Source organism: Centruroides sculpturatus, unplaced genomic scaffold (assembly GCF_000671375.1).
Source record: "Centruroides sculpturatus isolate CEXI.00-Female unplaced genomic scaffold, Cexi_2.0 scaffold590, whole genome shotgun sequence".
In the NCBI taxonomy this organism is placed as follows: Eukaryota; Metazoa; Arthropoda; class Arachnida; order Scorpiones; family Buthidae; genus Centruroides; species Centruroides sculpturatus.
The window spans coordinates 1-21,154 of NW_019384761.1; the positions used below are offsets into that span (position 1 = coordinate 1).

General features: G+C 34.2%; 2 protein-coding genes across 2 annotated transcripts in view; one reads left to right on the forward strand and one right to left on the reverse strand.

Annotated features, from left to right (window-relative positions):
* Positions 1 to 7,768: 7,768 nt before the first annotated feature.
* LOC111628817 (low-density lipoprotein receptor-related protein 1-like) lies at positions 7,769 to 14,853 on the reverse strand (the record flags this gene model as incomplete). Its single annotated transcript, XM_023372658.1, has 31 exons — positions 14,732 to 14,853; positions 14,563 to 14,670; positions 14,350 to 14,481; positions 14,148 to 14,273; positions 13,934 to 14,077; positions 13,752 to 13,865; positions 13,553 to 13,672; positions 13,251 to 13,478; positions 12,988 to 13,156; positions 12,713 to 12,914; positions 12,450 to 12,645; positions 12,257 to 12,376; positions 11,972 to 12,185; positions 11,719 to 11,904; positions 11,450 to 11,644; positions 11,178 to 11,377; positions 11,000 to 11,113; positions 10,814 to 10,930; positions 10,622 to 10,735; positions 10,299 to 10,556; positions 10,119 to 10,238; positions 9,934 to 10,050; positions 9,693 to 9,854; positions 9,252 to 9,611; positions 9,027 to 9,190; positions 8,738 to 8,949; positions 8,481 to 8,669; positions 8,215 to 8,408; positions 8,047 to 8,157; positions 7,907 to 7,976; positions 7,769 to 7,832 (listed from the first exon to the last, which is right to left on the reverse strand). Coding segments are annotated over exons 1-31 (4,911 nt in total), but the record flags the coding sequence as incomplete, so codon positions are not given.
* A 1,895-nt stretch (positions 14,854 to 16,748) lies between these two features.
* Positions 16,749 to 21,154, forward strand: part of LOC111628799 (WD repeat-containing protein 47-like) — a 39,061-nt gene continuing 34,655 nt past the window's right edge. Inside the window, exon 1 of the mRNA XM_023372644.1 lies at positions 16,749 to 17,061. Within this exon, the coding sequence (XP_023228412.1) occupies positions 16,939 to 17,061 (123 nt within the window). The 5' untranslated portion in view covers positions 16,749 to 16,938. The remainder of the gene's footprint in view (positions 17,062 to 21,154) is intronic.

The following is a 21,154-nucleotide window of genomic DNA, read 5'->3' on the forward strand; positions in this document are numbered from 1 at the left end:
AATCCCAGCCCTCTCTCAACTTGGGACCTAAATTCACGTTGATAACAGACTTGCATTTATATAGCCTATAAATTTAGTTTTTATTTTTTCTCATTAAATATTTTCATATTTTTTTCCTTTCTCTGCCATTATATATAAAAGTAAAGTACATTAATCTATAATATTAACATAATATCGATAAGAGAATCACCATTCCCATGATGATCTTATGGATATCATCACGAAAAGTTATTACCAAAATTTTCCCATAGGAAGATACGAGAATCAAATCATAGAATATATTACCATTCGTATCTTTATGCTCGAATCTTCAAATATTAATAAAATAAATTTATATGGAACATATTTACATCAATAATTATTTCTAAAACGAAACAAAAATGAAATAAATTAAATATGTGTTTAATATAAGTAATTTAAAATTATATTATTTCTAATTTTCTAAACGTTTTCTTAGAAAACTTGCAGATTGTTATTTTTATTACTGTCACGCTTCATTTAGAGTATAGATTAAAATACTCCTTAGCAGATCTTCCCTCAGAAGGCGAGAAATGTTGGAGCCACTTACCTTTTTTGAGGCTCCCAGTAATATAAAGAAAAAATTAGTATTCAAAACTGTATTATATTTTTTAAATAATAGTGTTTTTTTCCCTTAATACACCAGAAATACAATAATCTGTAATGTATGTTTATGAAGCCTTTATAAATGCCAAGACTGCTGATAGAACTTGGAAGTATATTAATTAATAGGGTGGCTCAAAAGTACATTAACCGTATCTTGTTTTTATGTGTTTTAGATATATTTGTGAATATGAATCGTGAACTGAATTTATAACAGCCTTTTCAACAAGTTTAGGCCTCTTATTTTTATTTGGAGTAAGAAGGACTTTTTCTTATACATTACAGTTTAGGATCATAACTAGTTTAAATCCGGTCCTAATTCTCTATATTTAAAATATATCACTATTATTATTATCCTTATAATAACCGTTCCACTTCATTTGTTATTTGGCTTTCTGTATTATATATATTTTAAATATCATTTCTAAAATTATATATTTATAAAAGGGATATTTACTCTTATAAATACATATTTTTTAATGAGTTTTTAATAATGAAATTTAATTTTTATTAAAAGTTAACAAATGATAAACTATTGACTTCTAATACTTATAACTATTAGGTCTAAATTATAAATATCTAAATTTATATATCAATAAATTAAATATTTAATAAGTAGCGTGACGTGATCCAAAAGTCGGTTAACCGAAGGAACCACTTACATTCCATCAAAGGGTACGAGTTTGCTGCCATATCGATCAGCGGCGCGTTATAGCTTCATGGGATACAGGCAGATTTGAATTAGGGATCTCATGTAAAGTGTTGGCTACAGACGTTCTTATAGATTTTCTTATAAAAAAATTGATTTGGGGGCCCTTTTTATTCGTAGGAAAAGCGCTGATATCGGCTAGTTTGTGCTAAACTTTAGAGGCTTTAGTTTTATTAGTACACTATTACGATTTGTTAGACGTTATTCCTGTATATTCCATTTTGTAATGGTAAAGTTTAAAATAACGTTGTTTTGTCAAAATGAATGCAACTCATATAGGCCCTATACATTTACATACTTTATATTGGTCACTTTCAATTACTGGCATGGATTGGAAGGAGAAATAGACATAGAAAGATGAAATGATGCAGTCAAAATATATTACCAGATAAAAAATAATAATAATATTTCATGTCCTGTGAAGTTCCTTAGACTTAGATCAACTAAGAATCCTTTGATAGTAGGATTCTTTGATACTTTAATTCTTTGATACCATAGGATTTTAGTTTCCATTTAAATAAGAGTGATTTTTAAATTTTATTAATTACATACCGTATTTATTATTTTTAAAAAAATAGATAAAATCATAAAATTTCTAAAAATTAACCTTAAAATCATAAAAAATAATTATTATGCCCTTTTGTCCTTTTTTAACACTATTTATAATTTATTTTGTATACTAGTACATTCTATATATTAACAGGACTTATTATACTGGAATTATGGATGCAGATATTTAGTCTTACAGTTTAAAAATAATGTTCTTTATTAAGTTCACCTGTGAACTTAATTAATAGGGTGGCCCAAAAGTACATTAACCGTATCTTGTTTTTATGTGTTTTAGATATATTTGTGAATATGAATCGTGAACTGAATTTATAACAACCTTTTGAACATGCTAAACAAGCTACAGTTTAGGGCCTCTTATTTTTTTATTAAAAATAATGTTCTTTATTAAGTTCACCTGTGAACTTAATAAAGAACATTATTTTTAAACTGTAAGACTAAATATCTGCATCCATAATTCCAGTATAATAAGTCCTGTTAATATATAGAATGTACTAGTATACAAAATAAATTATAAATAGTGTTAAAAAAGGACAAAAAGGCATAATAATTAATTATCATTTGATATAATTCTTCAAGTCGTTGGGCTACTGCTATTTGCTCCTTTCTATCGGCCGTTTCGATATTTGACATGTTTGCATTGGCGGTCTGAATAAACCCTTTATCCAACATTTGGATAAACGAAAATAGATTTATATGTTCCTAACATATCATTCAAACATCTTTCAGGGTTGCTGGATACCATTCCCTTCCATTAAAAGCCTCGAGTTCGACGTCACCTACTCCTATCCCATTGATTTCGGTGTTGTTCCCGAGTATCACCTTCGTATACTCCTCCAGCGCTTTGTAGTTTGTCAGCTATTCTTTCCTGAAGGNCTGAATTTCTTGGTATTCTTCATTTGAGAGTTCTTGGAGTCCTTCTGTCGTCAGATCAGTTTCAGGATCCATTATGGTTTTCATGACTCTATTAGCAGCTTGAGACTTCCTGATATATCTTTCATAGCTAAGGTTGTGCCTATTGTAGACCTGTTCAAGCCATTCTGCCTAGCAATATTAGACATCTTGTGCCCACTTTCTACGTTGGCTATTATCTCTTGCTTGGTTTCTACGGTGAGCGCAGTTCTTGACACTCCTCTTTTTAGGTTCCATATTATCAGTTTCTTTTTTAAATAAAAAAAATTTTAGAAAAGCACTTACAAAAATTCAGAGAACAGAAATCAACTAGCCCACAAAAAATTATTTAAATGCAAGGCCCGGATGAAATTTGAAATTTGGTATTAAAATGTTAACAAATATCCGATGAGACAGTTTCACCTTTCATAAATAAACCCGATGCAAAACTTAACAAGTGCCAGTCCAACAGTCTGGCGAACACTATAAAAAATTATTTGTCGGAAAGGTAAACAAAAAGCTGGAATTACAAGGAAGAGTTTCAAAATTTGGAGGAATACTATCCGATCGGTATCGGGTTGACGTCGATGTTGACATCTCCCGCGCTCCGAAAGGTTTCGAATTGTTACCTGAAGACAAGGGAAAATCAATCGGTTTTCGTTATTTTCCTTCGCTTATTTTTATATTTGTTCAGTAAAGTGTTCGTTAACCGAACAAATTCATTGTCCGGTTCATAAAAATCTTTCCCGAAAGTGTTCGTTATCCGATTTGTTCGCTATCCGAACTGTTCGTTAACCGAACACCCACTGTAATTTTATTTGAAAATTTTTCCACAAAAGTCATTATATTTTAAACTAATTGATATAAAAATTAAACAAATTAACAATATAAAATATATTTTATTGTAAATTTTTATAATGGATTTAGATAACAGTAAAATCCTAAAGTTGGTACCTCTATATCCGGACACTCCTCTTAGTTCGCATCTTCATGCCTGGAGCCTTCTGAGTTGGCACCTTTATGCCTGGAGCCTTCTGAGTTGGCACCTCCATGCCTGGCTTATCTGAGTTAGTACTGTACTGTACTTCTATTCGTGCATCCCTCGAAATTAGACTTTTTAAAATTGGAACCTGCAAAAACCTAATGTCTAACTTAGGTTTTGTTATATTTGTAACTATTCTCTCTTCAAATTTCAATAGTTTAAACAATGTTTTTATTAATATTTTATATAAAATAACAACTTTATTTTCTCAGAGAATAGTTTTACACATGGTTCAGTATAATTATCTTATCACATTTCTTTATCTCTAAACTTTAACACACTCCAATAAGTCTCGATTCCACACTCGAAGAGAGAAACTTTTGAGAATTAGAAGAAAATATTTAATTCTTTTTTTATTTATTGTCTACATTTAGATGTAAAATTATTATAGGCTAGCCTCTAGAATAGGTTCCGCTTCCGATATGTCATGAACAATTCGTAACATGAAGAACTTATTGTGCCTTCAGGCTACAAATTGCATGATAGAAATAATAAATACAATGTATTGTTATCATGATTTCTATTGTTGGTCAGTCATTTCCTTGTATAGTACATTAATGTTTCATTTAATAGAACGTAATTCTGAAAAGAACAATTAAAGTTTCAGCTCTATTTTCATTTTAAATAACTCGTTTAATATTATAAATAACGTTTAAACTTAGTGACGTTTCTAGGCATAAGCAACAGATCTTTTAAGGGCCTCAGACAAACGCAAATATAAAATCGGGGCCGAGTTTTACCGGATTTAGAATTGTGGCCCTAAGCTGTAAATCATATAAGAGGTCCTTTCCGTTTACCAAATAATAATAAATTTAAAAGTGTAAGGCCTTAAACTGGGCTTTTGTGAAACAGGTTACGGATTAGGGCTTTATAAGGATATAGACGTACCCGGTATCGACGACATGGGTGGAAAGTAACTAGTCATTCAGAAATCGCTATAACTTTTGTAATAATAAGGCAATCGTAATAAAATGTATATGTACATCAATTGATGGAATTTGGTAATTCTTACATCGGTAGTATAGGCAGCTACCAAGAAGGGCTGCACGCGCAATGACAAAACAGATGGCCGTCCGTTTATGTGTTCAGGAGCGAACGTAGATTGCTGCATGCTATGAGGTATAAAAATCAGTTGTTGCTGTGCAGAGATGGTGGTGTACGATGAAGGAAAGTCATGCCACAACCAGTCTGGAAACAATCAAGAATTGTCATTCGAAGCTAGAATGGCCATGTTCAATTGTAGGCACAGAAGTGGACGTTCATCTATGTCACGATCCAAGGAAAACGTGCCGTTAGTAGATGGCGCCGGTACCTATTGAATTTAAAAATGTGCATCCGTATTTGTATTTAATGATGTAAGGGACAAACAATTTTCATCATTTTTGCTTTAGAAATATAGAAATTATTGCGATTTCAAAATGCCTAGTTACTTTCCACCCATTTTACAGTACAGTAAGTTTCTTAAGAGCCATAGCTTTGAAGATATGAGGTGGCTAAGCCCCTTAGCTTAGTCAGTAATGATCATATGCAGAATATATAATATATGCTTTCGCTTTCATCGTGTAAACTTAGATTTCTGTTACTTATTTTTACATTTAAACTGTAGCAAATAGGCCTACTGCTGGATGAAAAAAAAGAAAAATACCAGTCACATTTTTTTCATTTTGGTCCTCTATCCACCAGTGATTTATTTCTGACTACAGAACTGGCCGAGAGAGCCATGCCACTTACTTTATAAAGTCCAAGTGTAAAAATTCTATTACATTTTTAAATAAAAAACAGAAAAAATAAAAAGTTTTTCCCTTAATTCACAAGAAATGAAATGGAACGAATAATTTCTAATAAATATTTTTAAGGCCCCCACGAGATATGAGCAAAATAGCTCCGCTCTCCCTTGTGATCGGACCATTATGTCTAGAATCCAAGATCTTGTATTATATCAAGTATTCGTATCACACAACACAAGTTTACGTTATGTAAACTTACATAAAAGGGGCTTTCATGCCGCCCAGGCCTCGAATAGTAATGATTGTGCGGTTTTATATAAAAAGGTAATTATTAATTATTGAATATAAAGTACTGTGTTAATAGAGTACAGGAAATCCTTGTTAGTTACATATACCTTAATATGACAAATGCCACGTAACTGATGTAATTTATTAAGAAAACGGAGTACGGCCATGTATACAGAAAGGGCTATTTTCGTTAATTAATAATTAATAATAATAATAATATAAATAAACTGCAAGGAAACAGCAGGTTCCCAGCGAGAACCTCACAGGTCTCCAGATAAGTTTTATAAGCAGGATTCCTTGAAATGTAGCCCAAATTATTTTTAAAGTAGTAAGTCGCGCAAACGTAGTATCCTAGAATCCTATAAATATCTCAATGTAATCCCGAAACCCAGCCACATTTTATGAAATAAGAGAAAAAAAGAGGTAGTCCATGGATAGGGTGACACCCGAAAATGTGTTACTGTAAAAGCAATGCCATATTGACCAGATTAGAGTTGTTCTTATAGAGGCACTTGGATGTAAACGAACAAATTAACATAGGCATGTCACAGTTCGGGCAGAATTTCCACTTCGAATTACGAACTAACCGAATTACTTAACGTGTAAATCTCTACATCCCAGGCAGGGACAAAAGTACAGTTACGAACTAACGGGATTTCGAACTATCCGAGTTCGAATTAACGAGGATTTCCTGTATACTTAGAGGATATAGAATTAAATATGTCACTTATGTGTATATATTTATATACAGCACCTGAAAGATGAGAAGAGATCCTACTCACAAGTATAGGGCCCAATCTTTGTGAAATCTATTAAAAAAATATACGAATAAAACAAATTTTTAAATAGAAATGTTCGCTTATGTATTTATCTTTTCGTCCTTTTATGTATAAAGGACAAAATTTTGGAGGTTCTTATATATTTAGGACATGTGCCGAATGACCCTGCTGTTCCTCCTCTATGCGGGTCTGTATGTAACTTATATTTTTTATAATGAAAGAAAAAACATAATGTGAATTTTAATTAAAATTATAGATCTAATCTAGATCTTTTTATAGAGACAATGCCTTTCTATAGCTTTAAAATGAACGTTAAACATTATTATAGGCCCTAAATAATCACTCTTGCACGTAAATAATGATATTTCTATACAAAAGAAAATGATAATTTATCTTTTTTTTTTTTTTATGTAAAGGAAACAATAATAATGTGTTCTTTAAATGAATTTATATTATTTAAATTATATTATATGGTTAATGCGTGAGGAATTTGTGGATTTTTATTATTGATTTAAATACCAATTCATGGTAATTATAGTTTATAAACTGCATCAGTTATGCAATTAATAACGTAAATAATATAATGGTTCGACATTTCAACACTTTATGCAATTTATTAATTACATACATCTGTTAAAATGTTGCATTTAAGCTATGTAAAAAGCCATCAGCTAAGTAAACCATGTGAACAGTTTCATATATTCGGCTAATTTATTCAATAAATAGCTTAAACTGTTGTATAATTTACACTAGCAAGTAAGCCCGGTGTTGCCCAGGCAAAAAAGTAAGTACAAACATTAAGATTATTAGATTATTTCGTACTTCTAATTCTATTATATTACAGTAGGTATTTGATATATATAAATAACTACAAAGGTTAGCTTACGTAAGAGTTTATCACACCGAGTGTCCAATCTAACACATTTTAAAATTCTTTAAATTGTGTACAGTAGAGGAATAAAGAAAAGCATTTACTGTCAACTTCCACACAGGAAAATGCTATGTGCTACCTGTCTCAGTAATGATATATTATATTCACTTGTGTCAATGATGCGTCTATTTTGCGCTATATCATTGTCGAAGTAATTAAGTGAATATAATATATATTTTTAAAAATTATATAATTTTTTATAAGAATTATAAAAATATNTGCTGTCATGCTTTGAATTTCGTTCTCGCATCTCTCACCTTCATAGCCAATTAAACAGCTAAAAAAACAAAAACTGTTGGCAACAAAAAGAAACCAAGGCAAGAAAAAAAAAAGCAAGCGCCGAGAACTTACTTGCATTGTTTAGTCGTTCCTACGATTTCGCATGATCCTTCGTTGTAGCAGTAATCGGGCGTGCAAGTTTCTATTGGAGGGGAAACCACGCTTATTAAAACTTGCTAATCCACTTATTAAAGTTCAGTTTTATAGCTTACCTTCACATCGGCCAGATACTAGATTGAAGCCATCACTACATTTGCACACACGATTGTTGGGTATTAGCAGACAAAGTTGGTCACAAGGACTTTGTTCACAAGGATTGCGAACTGCAAAATAAAGTGTTTAGACAAAATCTAGGTCAAAGAATAAAATGGAATATTTACCTCTTCGACGAAGCACAGGATGAAAAACAAGCAGTTGCCGCACTATGCTCCCACTCTGAGCGATGATGAGTGGATGTTCACAATTGAATTTGTTGCACCTGTAAATATGAGTCACCTCCCATTCAGACCAGTATAAGTAATCCTCGAACAATGACAGAGCGAAAGGAAGCTTTGCTTTCGAGGTCACAATCCGTCTGAAAACGAAAAAAAAAACTTTTAAATTCTTTTCCTACAAATTAAGAGTTAGTTAAAAAGAATTAACTTACAATTTGTCTCCGTTATAATCGACAGAAGAGATTACATCACGTTTAAATTCCACCCAGTATATGTGTTTTAACATTCTATCTACGGCAATGGCAGAGGGATTCACTACTTTGTGAGAAACTATTTCCCGATATTTGCTTCCATCCATATCCATTCTACTTATTGCATTAACAAGACCAATGAACATTATTCTGCAAAAACAATAAAAGTTAAGAAAAACGTCTTTACTTGCAAAAGTCTTGCTTTAAAAAAGTCTTACCCGTCGGTAGGCACGAGCGTGAACGTATTGATGTTTTCACCATCTAAGATTGTGGCGCAATAAGCTTTGTTGTTACAAACATGTATCGCGTAATCACAAACGTAGTAATAATTCAGTCCAACCCAATCGTAGGCTACTAGAATCACATTGTCCGAAGTATTAAGTAGTACGCCCATCGTAAGGTTTTTCAGGGAAAAATACATGATGGATTCCTGTCAAAAAAAAAAGTAGTAAATAAATTTAAGCGCACAAGCTCCAACATTCTTTCCGGAATTATTGGATCTACCACCTTTTCTGCATCACCCCAAATGATTACACTGTCGTCTTCTGAGTCTACGAAATCCATTCCCTTAATGTTGTGTATGTCCTTAACTAAGATGCTTTCGTGGTGATGCATCAAGTCTATAGATCTAATATCATTCCGAACTAACATAAACAACACCAAGATGCCTCCTGAAATGAAATAGGAATATTTACTCTTATGGAATTGAAAATCATATTAAAAATGCTATACCGATAGCTTTGCATTGTCCATTGTGTTGCAGCGAGTAGCCTTCGTAGCACGCGCACATGTAACTGCCTTTTGTATTAAGGCAGAACTGGCTACAAGAACCCAGTTGCTGACATTCGTCGACATCCGAACAGGACATTTTATCGGCGCCTAACTCGAAACCTTCATGACATTGACAGAATGGTCCTTCTGGTCCATGAACACAAATGTGGGCGCATCCATGGTTGTTCGAACCACACGTGTCCTTACAGTGATCTCCCTCGTCCGAGAAATCGTAACAATCTGCTTTTCCGTCACAAACTCTATCCAGGGTAATGCATGTACCGGACTGGCACCTAAACATGGTTTCTGGACAGGAAGAAACTAAAAAAACAATGATTAAGCTTCAGTCAACGTTACATGGTATGACATTAGAAAAAAAGTGTGAAGAGGTAAAGTTCTTACATTTTAAGGGACTCAAAGTAGTAGTAGTTGCTGTTGTATGATGACATTGGGGAAGATCTTCGTCACTTCCGTCTGCGCAATCCGGGGAACCATCGCATTGCCAAGACAAAGGAATGCACTCACCCGAGTGACAAGAAAATTCAAACTTTTCGCATTTTACGGCTGCAAAATGACAGAATAAAATTTGCAGCAAGCACGCGAAAGGGAGGTCCAGAGCAAAAGGGAAGAGATTAAAACTTACCGCAATCAAGTTCATCATCGCCATCAGGGCAGTCTTTTATTTTGTCACACCTATCTCTTTGATAAATACATGTTTTACCATCTTGGCATTTAAACTTGCCTTTCGGACAGCCGTGACCTGTGTTTATAAAATCAAAAATCATTTTATTATTAACGTCAAAATGGTAAACTGCGCTAAATACTTACTGCAATTAGTTTCATCTTCTCCGAGAAGACAGTCATTGAAGGTGTCGCAGACCAAACTTTTAGGAATGCATAGATCATCTTCACATCGGAACTCATCAGCATTACATGTCATGGCCTTGCCTAAAATCAAGAAAAGTTTAAAATACAATTGTCATGAGCACACGAAAACAAAATCCTTACTGCAATTGTCTTCATCCGTATTATCGAAACAATCTTTTTCGCCATCACATTTCCAACTGTCCGGAATACACTGGCCGCTGTTGCAACGCACCATATCATGAGGACACTGACGACTAGCGCAATAAGTCACATTTTCATCATCTCCGTCAGGACAGTTTGGGGTAAGATCACACAGCAACTCGGGAGGAACGCAAGAGCCATTCTTACACCGAACGTGTGTGGGAGGACAGTAAGCAGGCGGAATCTGCTTTGTAGAGGCTAAGGACGGGCAGGATTAGAAATTCCTCAGGAGGAATGAATGAATTTAAAAAAAAAACACCTACCACAATTTTCTTCATCAGAATTATCTTCACAATCATTAGTACCGTCACACCGCCATCCTATATTAATGCATCTCCCGTTGGCACAACGAAAGTCGCCACTCCCACACGTTAACGCTGTTTAAAATTTAAAAAACGTTTACAACAATAATTTTGATCAGGACTTTAGCCAAAAAATTCCAGAAAAATACTCACGACAATCTACTTCATCAGTACCATCCAGACAATCCGTTCTTCCGTCACATTTCTTATCCTTTGCTATGCATTTTCCATTCCCACACCGGAAAGATGTCGAAGAGCAGTTAGCAACAACTGCAAAAGAAACGGCACAGTAAAGAAAAAACTTCTCTTGCATTATAACAATTGAAAAACCACCCTCACCTTCGCAAGAGCGTTTGTCACTAGACAACGTGAAGCCAGTTCGACAAGAGCAAACGTAACCAGAAGGTGAAAGAAGACATAGCTGAGTACATCTTGAAGCGGCACAAGTTCCTTCTGTAAAATGGAAAGTTTAGACCGAAATCTCTGCCCGAGAAGAGAACCTCGCTAAGCTACTTACTCTTGGTAATTAGTGGGTTGACGTAGACTAGTTTTCTATTTACGTGCAGTTTCTCTTGATTGCCATAAATTACGGTTTTAGGATTCAAATTTTTGGTCACAAAATTTAATGCACGATGTTCTCCATCCAACCAAAATATATTTCGGTCATCGACTGCGATAGATATGACGTGACCAGTATTGAGAACTGCGATTTTGGAACTGGAAGGAAAAAAGTTTTATATTGATATCTGATTTCATAATTTTTAAATTATGAGATTGACCATCAGTTACCTGCTTTCGGGCTCAAGTTCCCTCATTAAGATTCTTTCCCCAAATGTATCGGCCCAATATAGTCTGTTGCCACTCCTATCGACGAAGACAGACATGTAGAAACCGTCAGCTTTGTTAATTTTTCTTCGATTTTCGCCAGTCATATCGAACAAGAGCACCTGCGATTCGTGTCCCAAGACAGCTACAAACATTAGGCTGTAGACAGAACAGTACTTTTAAAACCAAGAATGAAAGCATAAAAAGTTACGGTTAGGTGTTCTTAAACCCACCCTTTTTCTGGATGCAGCGAGATGTCAATGGGTCTCGTTAATCCACCAACGAGGGTTTTCCTGAACGATCCATTTCTCGCAACCACCTCTATCGTGCCTTTGTCACCATCGGTCCAAAAGATATTTCCACCTTCATAGTCGTAGTCGAGTCCAGTTATTTCGGATATAGCACCCTCAATAACAACCCTTGGGGAGGGAAAATTTTAGTTCAAGTCTTCTTAAGGTGGTTTAGCAAAGACCAAAAAAGACTTACTTTTTACTGTAATTGGCTACATGCACTGCAGATATCCTTTGCTTTTCGTTCTCTCCTATATACAACACTCTGGTTTCTGGATCGTATGTCAAATCAGCTACAGGACCTGTCACAACAGGAACTGGGAAAGGTTTGTTGTTATTCGCAGCTTTAGTTGCTATTTGATAGATATCTCTGTCTTCTATCAGATATAAACGGGGAGCATCCAAGTCAACTGGCAGGAGGGAGAAAAGTTAAAAAATTCTTTAAAGTTGAACTGTAGAAAAAGATTATATATAATCTTACCGAGACAAGTTCTCCCGTCAGAAGATAAGAAGAATCCTTTAATACAAGCGCAAGTATAACCTCCTCCAGGAGCTATGAGGCACAAATGACTGCAGGCACTCGTTCTGCACGGGTTGTTAACTGGAAAAAAAAAAGGAGGGAAAGTTAAATGTCGCAAAAATTGTGGTTTCTTAAGGGCTGCGGAATTAATTACAGTTCCCATAGAGGACAGGATGTACTACGGTGACAGTTCCAAAGGGTGTGTTAACATCCTTATGGAGGATGATGTGGTTTTTGCCTGTAAATTTATTACATCTTTCTATTGAGAATTTCTCCCAGTCAGTCCAATATATGTAATCTTCGAAAACAGCGATTGAATGAGGGCGAAATATTCTACTGTGAACAATTTTCTAAAAGAAAAAAAATTTGCTTGACGTTCACGTTGACAATTAAAAAAAAAAAGAGGGCTGAAGTTACCTTTCTATGTAATCCATTCAAGTTTATCCTGCTTATAGACATATCTTTACCATCAGTCCAATATAACATGTTGCCAACTTTATCCAATGCTAAACCATTCGGCCAAATTAGGTGTTTTGAAACAAAAAGTGTCTTCTGACTCCCGTCCATGCCTTGTTTGTAGATTGCAGCATCTGTCCCCCATGCACTCCAGTACATGAACCTGAAAATATAAATTAAAATCACGACATTATTTTTCACGATAGGAGGAAGAGAAAGAAAAGAAAGAATCTTACCCGGAAGAAGGATCCAAAACTAGGGCTCTGGGATTTGTAATGTTTTCAACGAGTACTAGACATAATTCGGCTTTCAATTTGCATACTATAATTGATCCCAGATCATGATCAACTATATAGATGTTTCTAGCTACCCAGTCTATTCTGATATCTTGAGGATTTTCCAAACCTAAAAAAAAAAAAAAAAAAAAATCAATCACAAAGGATTCCTGAGTGGAGGGTCTCAATGAAACCATGATTTTTGTTGGATATAAAAACCTTACCTATGGAGACTTCGTTTCTAATATCGTCAGAAGATCTGATATTTACGGAAACAATAGAAGCATTTTTTTGGGGTCCACTTTTCGTCCAATATACTCTATTCTCTACTATGTCGAAATCCAGGCCAAAAGTCGAACTTCCATGGTGAATTATGGGAAATTTATATGCATTTCTCAACGGTAGAGCGACAATACTAATAGAATCGCTGAATATTAAGAGTGGATCTTCGCCTGTTGAAAAGTTAAAAAAAATTTTAGGGTTTCCCATGTAAGGAAGGAAGGAAGGAGGAGAGGTGATGTCTTACCTAAAGCAAGGCAAATGTTGTTGACAGGGGAATAACCGTCGTAACAACTACAGACAGCGCCTCCAGGCTTGTTTTCGCATTTCTGACTGCAATAGCCTTCTACTCGACATTCGTCTATATCTAAAAAAAAAAAAAAAATGAAAGTAGTTGGGTAACGAGCACTTAGAATTATCTAAAAAGGGAAACAGTTTCTTTTTACCTAGACAAGTCTTATTGTCTTTGTGTAAGTGAAAGCCAGGATTACAGTAACAAGCAGGACCTTCCGGGGTTCTCATACATTTTTGAGAGCATCTGTGTTTTGCACAAGTATAATCTAAGTAATAAAAAAAAAAGTTATTCTTAGTCTGAGGAGGAGGAAAGAAGGGCAGTAGAAAAATTTACTGCAGTGGGATCCTTCCTCTTCTCCATTGGGACAGTCTGTTTTATTGTCACACACCAACTTTGGATCTAAGCAAGTTCCGTTTCCACACAAGAAGTGACCTTTAGACACTAAACAAGTCGAGGCGATTTTGGCAGTAGTAGTGTCTAGAAGAAAGATGCATGTAGTTACTTTCAGGTTTTAAAAAGTTTACCTAACTACGGGAGGGGAAGTTACTTTTGCACTCGTGTTCATCAGAACCATCTTTGCAGTCTTGAGATCCATCACAGACCCATCTGGGAGGAATGCATTCCATGGACTTGCATAGAAAACCGTCGCAACTGTTATTGCTGCCACCAACATCTGAAATAAGACAAGAGAGTTGTTAAAAATAAGATAAATACTCTTAACACCACCACCACTCCTTCCCCCAAAATACCGCAGTTCTTTTCATCGGAACCATCTTCACAATCCTCGTTGCCATCACACTGCCATTTGAGAGGAAGACAGTAGCTGCTATCATGACAGTGAAATTTGTCATCAGGACAAGTCGGAACGATAGCTTTCGTCCCTAGAATAAACATAAGGAGAAAACCTTTGTAGAAAGATAGGAGAGGGAAAAAAAACCATACATTCAACACTGAATTCATACCACAATCTTCTTCATCTTTGTTATTTCCGCAATCGTTTTGCCCATCGCATACAAATATATGCGGTATACACACGCCATTCCCGCAATCAACCCAGTTCAATGGGCATTCTATTGAAAAAAAATCCACAATTAAACGAATTATAAGATTCTTCTACAATTCTTCACTTACCTTTTTGACTGGAAACAACACTCGAAAACGAAAGAACAATTAACCAGACAATAAGACATTGCAAATTCCGTATATTTACTCCAATCCCCATTGTAACTCAACAGTCGACGAAGTGATATTGTAACTACCGAGTCACAGACAATCCCTTTTATACATTTCATCGAGTAATCCCATTCGTTGTTCCATAAAAAAAATTATATATTTTTTAATTGTTTAAAACGATTTAATATATAAAAATAAATAATTTTTAAAATTAATATTTTAATCTAAATAGATTTTTACTTGAAAATGTTCATTTTTTTTCTAAATTTCAATTTTATCAGATTTCTTATGGGAGTTTATGCAAATTAGCAGTTTCTGGGCGTTTTTTTTTCTTTTTTATTTGTTTTTTGAAATTAGCAACTAATTTGAGTATTAAATAAATATGTGGAACGATAGTAAATATTTATTTACGAAATAATAATGGTAATAAGTTCATAAATTCCGAAAATAAACGTAAATTTAATATCTATATATTAATAATGGAACCAGGTTTCAATTTGTTCGACTTAGTTTGGCTTAATGGCTTGGGCTAAAAATACGATTCGGGCATTAAATTAAAGCTCTTATTATGTAAATGATGCCGCTGAAGAGAGGTTAGAGAAACGCGCGATGGTTCGGGCGTGGCGAAGTGTCAAATGTACTGTACAATGTTAAGTCTATGGACAAACATATCGGGGTGCCACCTCTCTATTAACTCCAAAAAATCCATGGATTTTTCGGAGATGATCTATCCCGATAAGTCAGGCTCTTGTCCCTTACCCGGCAGCCCCGTTGTGGGCCTTTCCTAACTCATAATGGGCACGCTAAAAGAGGCTCTCTTAGTATTCACAGGGCGGAAAGAATTAAAAAAGTAAACCAGGTCGCCTCATTGTGGGTGATTTTAGCCTGAAAAATTGTTTTTTGTGTTTTGTAGTTTCATTATTGTAAATACTGAGGTCAATAAATGTACATTTTAGATACTAACACTATTGTTTTTATCATTCTTTCCCAATTCAATCTCATAATCTCCTCAGAAGCACGAGCAATGCCGGGCATAGGCAGCTAGTTTGGTATAAACTCTATAATATTCTGAAAAGTAATTGATTGCAGAATACACACTGTAGATAATTCCGTGTTATATGAATTCCATGTTGTACGAGTCACTTAGATTTTACAAATACGTGTGCCGGGCTGTGAACGGCTCACGTATTTGTAAAATCTAAGTGACTCGTACAACATGGAATTCATATAACACGGAGTTATCTACAGTGTTATAGGGGGTCTACTGTATATAAGAAGAATCGTAAGAAAAAAACACATGTATGGTTTATGCTTAGGCTTCATAATGATCCTAATACATTGTACAGTACTTATGTCTCTGGGGGAACCGGAATCGAATGCTGTCGGGTCAAAAATCATTGAATTTTTCCAGAGATGATCGGGCCCTTGTTTCTTACCCCTGTGGGCCTGGCCGAACCCATAATGGGCTTGCCCTCATAGTACCCACAATGAGGAAAGAGTTAAAAACAAAATCCGGCAACCATATTGTAAGCTCGACCGAACGCATAATTTAAAAAAATAATAATAATTTAGTGCTGCCATCTGTGAGTGATGCGACACGTAACTAAACCAATTTACACTTAAAAATACGACAATTTTAAACTTAAACGATTTATTGTTTTTTTACGATTTGCCAATTTAAAATGACAATTTTAATAAATAAAAGTGGAAAAACACGACCTTGATCGTCCGATACAAATCTCTCCCACTCTTAATGCATGTCCGGTTATCCTTATATGGCCTTCATACATTTGACCTTATATGGCCACTGTTTACATAAACGCCTCTTTATCTTAACCCTTACCTTATTATGTAATGAATACCTCATTTAATTAATTAATAAATCACGATTAATCAGTTTAAAAAAATCCTTTTTCGTAGTAAATCTAAAGGGCAAATTACTGTAAGGATGATGAATTTGGATGATGGATATACGAACGTGACGTAATTTAGGATGATTTAAGAATGGTATTTTCTATAAAATGAGTGGGTAATAAACTTGTCTACCCGTACTTTTTTTTTATTCTTAATATTGAAGTTACGTCATTGGGGTGTGGGTATGTGGACTCGCGACTCGACAGCTCGACCTGAATACCTATTTTATCTGCGAGTTAAGTAGAAACATCATGGAAGAAGCCATGATTAAACAGAAAATAGACGAACTCTTCGATGATCAGAGGCCCTATCATTACGTACAGATACAGCAGAGGGTTTCTCCTACTTCGTTTAAATCTTCTTCACCTGTACACGTAAGTAATTTATGTACAAATTAAGGGTATTGTTTACGCGTTAGAAACTCGTATACATCAAACCATATGGGGTAGTATGATGACTTGTTTATATTATTTACTGACCTTTCTGAGTTTTAGGCCTATATTTTGCAAGATTCGGTGTTTATATAAATCAATTACTGTTACATTCTTACCGTAATAGTTGTGAACGAGGGCCCTACACACCTGTTTTATTATATATAGATGGGAGAAACGTGTAATGTGAATGTTATCATATTATTAGTATATTTTTTGTGGCTTTCGGAGATGGGTGAGGGCCCTGTTTTATATTTTTCTCGGGCCCTCAGTTTAATTATTTTATATATTATAAACTGTGTTCTTGTTACGTTGTTTAATTGTTTCTGTAATTGACTATGTTGCGAGCTTAGTAAATAATTTTAATCGTACACAAGGCCCTATAATTGTAAAACAATAGAAATCTACTATCGTTTATAAATATATAATGGCATTAGATTTCAACACGAGCTTAGGGAGGATACATTAAGTCACAAATGCGAGGCTTCCTCTCGTTCTCTCGTTCCTTAAAGGCCTCCTCGGGGTATATTTGAGGAGGTCTTTAAATAGTAAAAACAACTAAATTTTAATCTATATTATATTTGTTTACGTAAAAGATTAAATGAAGTCTTTGCTTTAGATTCGTCCTTTATCCAGCGGCGCGTTATAGCTTCGTCAGGCCCAGTCAAACTTGTATTAGGAGGCCCCATGTACAGTATAGTGTTGACTTCAGACATTTTTCTTCGAGGGAATTTTTTGGGAAAATATTTTCTTGTAAAAGATTGGTTTGGGGCACCCTGTTGATGAGGGGCCCCGGCAATTGCCCTTTTTTTGCCAATAGGATAACGCACCACTGCCTTTATTCTGCTCTATTTATATTATTTAATATCAATCAGGGTTGCCAAGAACTTGTTCGGGGTCTGGAGATGAAGGGCCCCTCTTCGCCTTAGCGGGCCCCTTTACTAATAGTTTTTTTAAACAAGTTTTACATCCCTTATCAAAAAGAAATTAATTTATATCATTTTCATATCCTATTTAAACAAAAAATAAATAAATTTTGGGGACCTTTGTGACCAAGATAACCAGATATAGAGGGGCCCAGAGTTTAGTTGTCAAGGGATAGGAGGGATTTTTTTTACATATTAAAATCATTTTTTATATTAATTTCATTATGATTTTAAAGAGAGAGATGCGAAGATGAAGACCAGGAGGCCCTTCCTCTTCACATCTCTTCCTCAAAAGAAAGAAACGGGAGTATATTTGTATAGCTTAGGAAAGGGCCGCATGTTTTTGATTGACTCGAGACCTTATATAAATATAAATACGTGGCAAAATATATTCTGAATAATGCGTACAATGTAAATAATTATACGAATTTACCCGTTAAGAGCAGAAATTAAAATATAATGCGTTGTTCCACCAACAGATGGAGCCTAATGTAAATAATCATCTGGAAAGATGGCGACTAAACATTAATATTTTTATTTAAAAAAAATCATAAATAAATAAAAATAAAACTAATTTATTATCACTAAAATATTACTTTTTGAAATGTTAATTAATAAATTTAATTAATAATTAAAAAAAAGTGTCCAGAGCATTGGCTTAATCCTTAATTACTAAGAGGCCCGGGCATGATCAGATGAGGCCCGACACACTTTCAAATATGGATTTTCCTCTTTCAGAGAAGAGCCCATATTTCAGAGTGTCGAGTTCTTTTACATAACAAAAAAAAACATAAAATTTTACTCTCTAGGGCCTAGTCTAAGTGGCCCTAATTGGCACTCCTTTATCTTATAAGCTTGATTATAATTATTATTATAAAGAAATATGAGATTTAATACTTATAATTCGACTTTTAATAGTAATAATAATAATAATTACGATTTTAATTTCTGTTTGTATGGAGGCCTAATTTTGTTGGCCCACTTTAAAGCTTAATAACTCACGTGCTTTTTGTCGAAAATTTCTGAAATTTTACAGGGAAATTTGTACATTAGAGCCATTGATACTGTTAAATTTTGGTGGTTAAAGGTCGACGGGGTGGAGAGATAAATGGGATCACGTGTCATATCTCGAGTGAGACTTAATGACGATTTTATTCGTTATTAGCTTTTTTTTTAAATTCGTCTTTACAGTTAAAATTAAGCTTTTGTTATGTTATAATAATATTTTTAAAAAAAATTTAAATAAATTTTACCAACAGATGGCGCCAGACACAATTTTAAAGTTTGGCAAGAAAGTCACGCAACTCGAATTTTTTTTTTTAATTAAATAAAAATTAAAAAAAAAATTATATTAAACACCTTTTTACACGTTTTACTGATCGATTAAATGCTTTTATAAATCCCAATTCTATTAAATAATTGTTATTTTATGTTGTTAGATATAAACGGATCGGTGCAAAAGTCAGTTAACCGAGTAGGTTGACTTTACACTGTCTAGGTTAACTGACTTTTGCGCCACCCCAACTTTTATTTTTAAAAAAAATTCACCAGGGTTTATCACGGTACTGTATTGGCACGCGTGAACGACACGTGACTCACGTTTCGCTTGATTTATCTAGCATGTTGCGTGAGGAAGAGAAATTTTTAAATTATATATATATATATATATATACATATATATTTAATTTTTATAAAGTTTAATTCATAATTTATATTTTGTTTTGCTTTATTTTAAAGTTATAACGTTAAATCTGAGACAATGGCCAAGTGTTGTAACTCGCATTGGATATACCCAGCGGTGCCCCACCTAACGATAAAAAGGAAGTTCAAAACGAAAAGTTGACATCCTGTTGTCGTGTAAAACGTTTCTATTTATTAAATAAAAAAATCTATTTTTCTATTAATAACTATTTTTTTCCATTGAAGACGGTTAGATTTAGGAAACAAGAGCGCTTACAAACGAGTAATGGAGCGTGCTTTTTTACGCTGGAGCAATTTCCAAGTTCGTCACATTCAGTTTGCTTAAATTTCTTTTTTTTTTTCTAATTCTACGTCCTATTCTCGTGGCCCTTTTAGGCATATATTTCGTGTCTAAGGCCTCGCGCGTTTAACACGCGAGCGCGAGGCCTCTAGCAGCCTACTAGGAATCAAGTGCTAGGCATTATATAAAAAAGGCAATACTCGAAAAGGCCCTTACATTAAGTGTGATTAATTAAACACGCGAATAAAATCCTGAAAATTCCACGTGCCGCGAACACCTCTTGTTTAGTGGGTTTTATTCACTGGCCTCTAAGATTTTGACTGAGGCCTCACTTCACAATATCGAGTAATATTCGTGATAGGACTCATATAAACTTATTACAAGAAGATACTCGTAAGATTCAGTCGGTGTTAGGGCTTGAGGAAATAGAAATGTCGGGCACCCTCCCTCTTCAAAAGGCATAATTTGGATCTCATTACTTCCGAGCCTTTCTGTTATGCTTTTCGTGTGGCAATCGTCGTCCGAATTTGGTTTTAATAAGCAATCATTTTCCGTTGTTGAGTAACTTTTAACAATTTTAATAACTTTTTATCGACTTATTTGTTAACATGGTTGAACGCCTTTCGAAATTATGGTCTATTGTTAGTAATTGCTTTCCTTTATTTTTCTATTCTTTGACGTTTCTCTATTAAATGAGTGATTAAGATTCGAACTAATTATCCATAACTGTTACTTGAATGTATAATTTTGTTCGTGTTAACTCTTTCATATTTTTATAAAATTTCGAAGTTTTGCATCAAAGAACAGTGAAAATGCTTTATTTTTCTTTGATTTTTTTAAAGTTTTTTTCATAATTTTACTAAATAATGTATTATCTTTTAAACGGCAATTCAATCTGTCTCCCTATTTAGCAGATTGCCCATTTCTAAAGCCCTATTTACGTGTTAGAAACCTTTAAAGCTACAAGTACCGGACGTTTAGTGGTTTTATCTACTCCCCTCTGATGGGCCCTAGGGCCTCACGAGTAGAAATAAATGAAAAGCATCCTTCATTAAGCCTACGTTAAGTTACATTCGCGTGGAATTTTTTCTGTAACGTATATATTTTAGCTTACTTTATACCATTTATT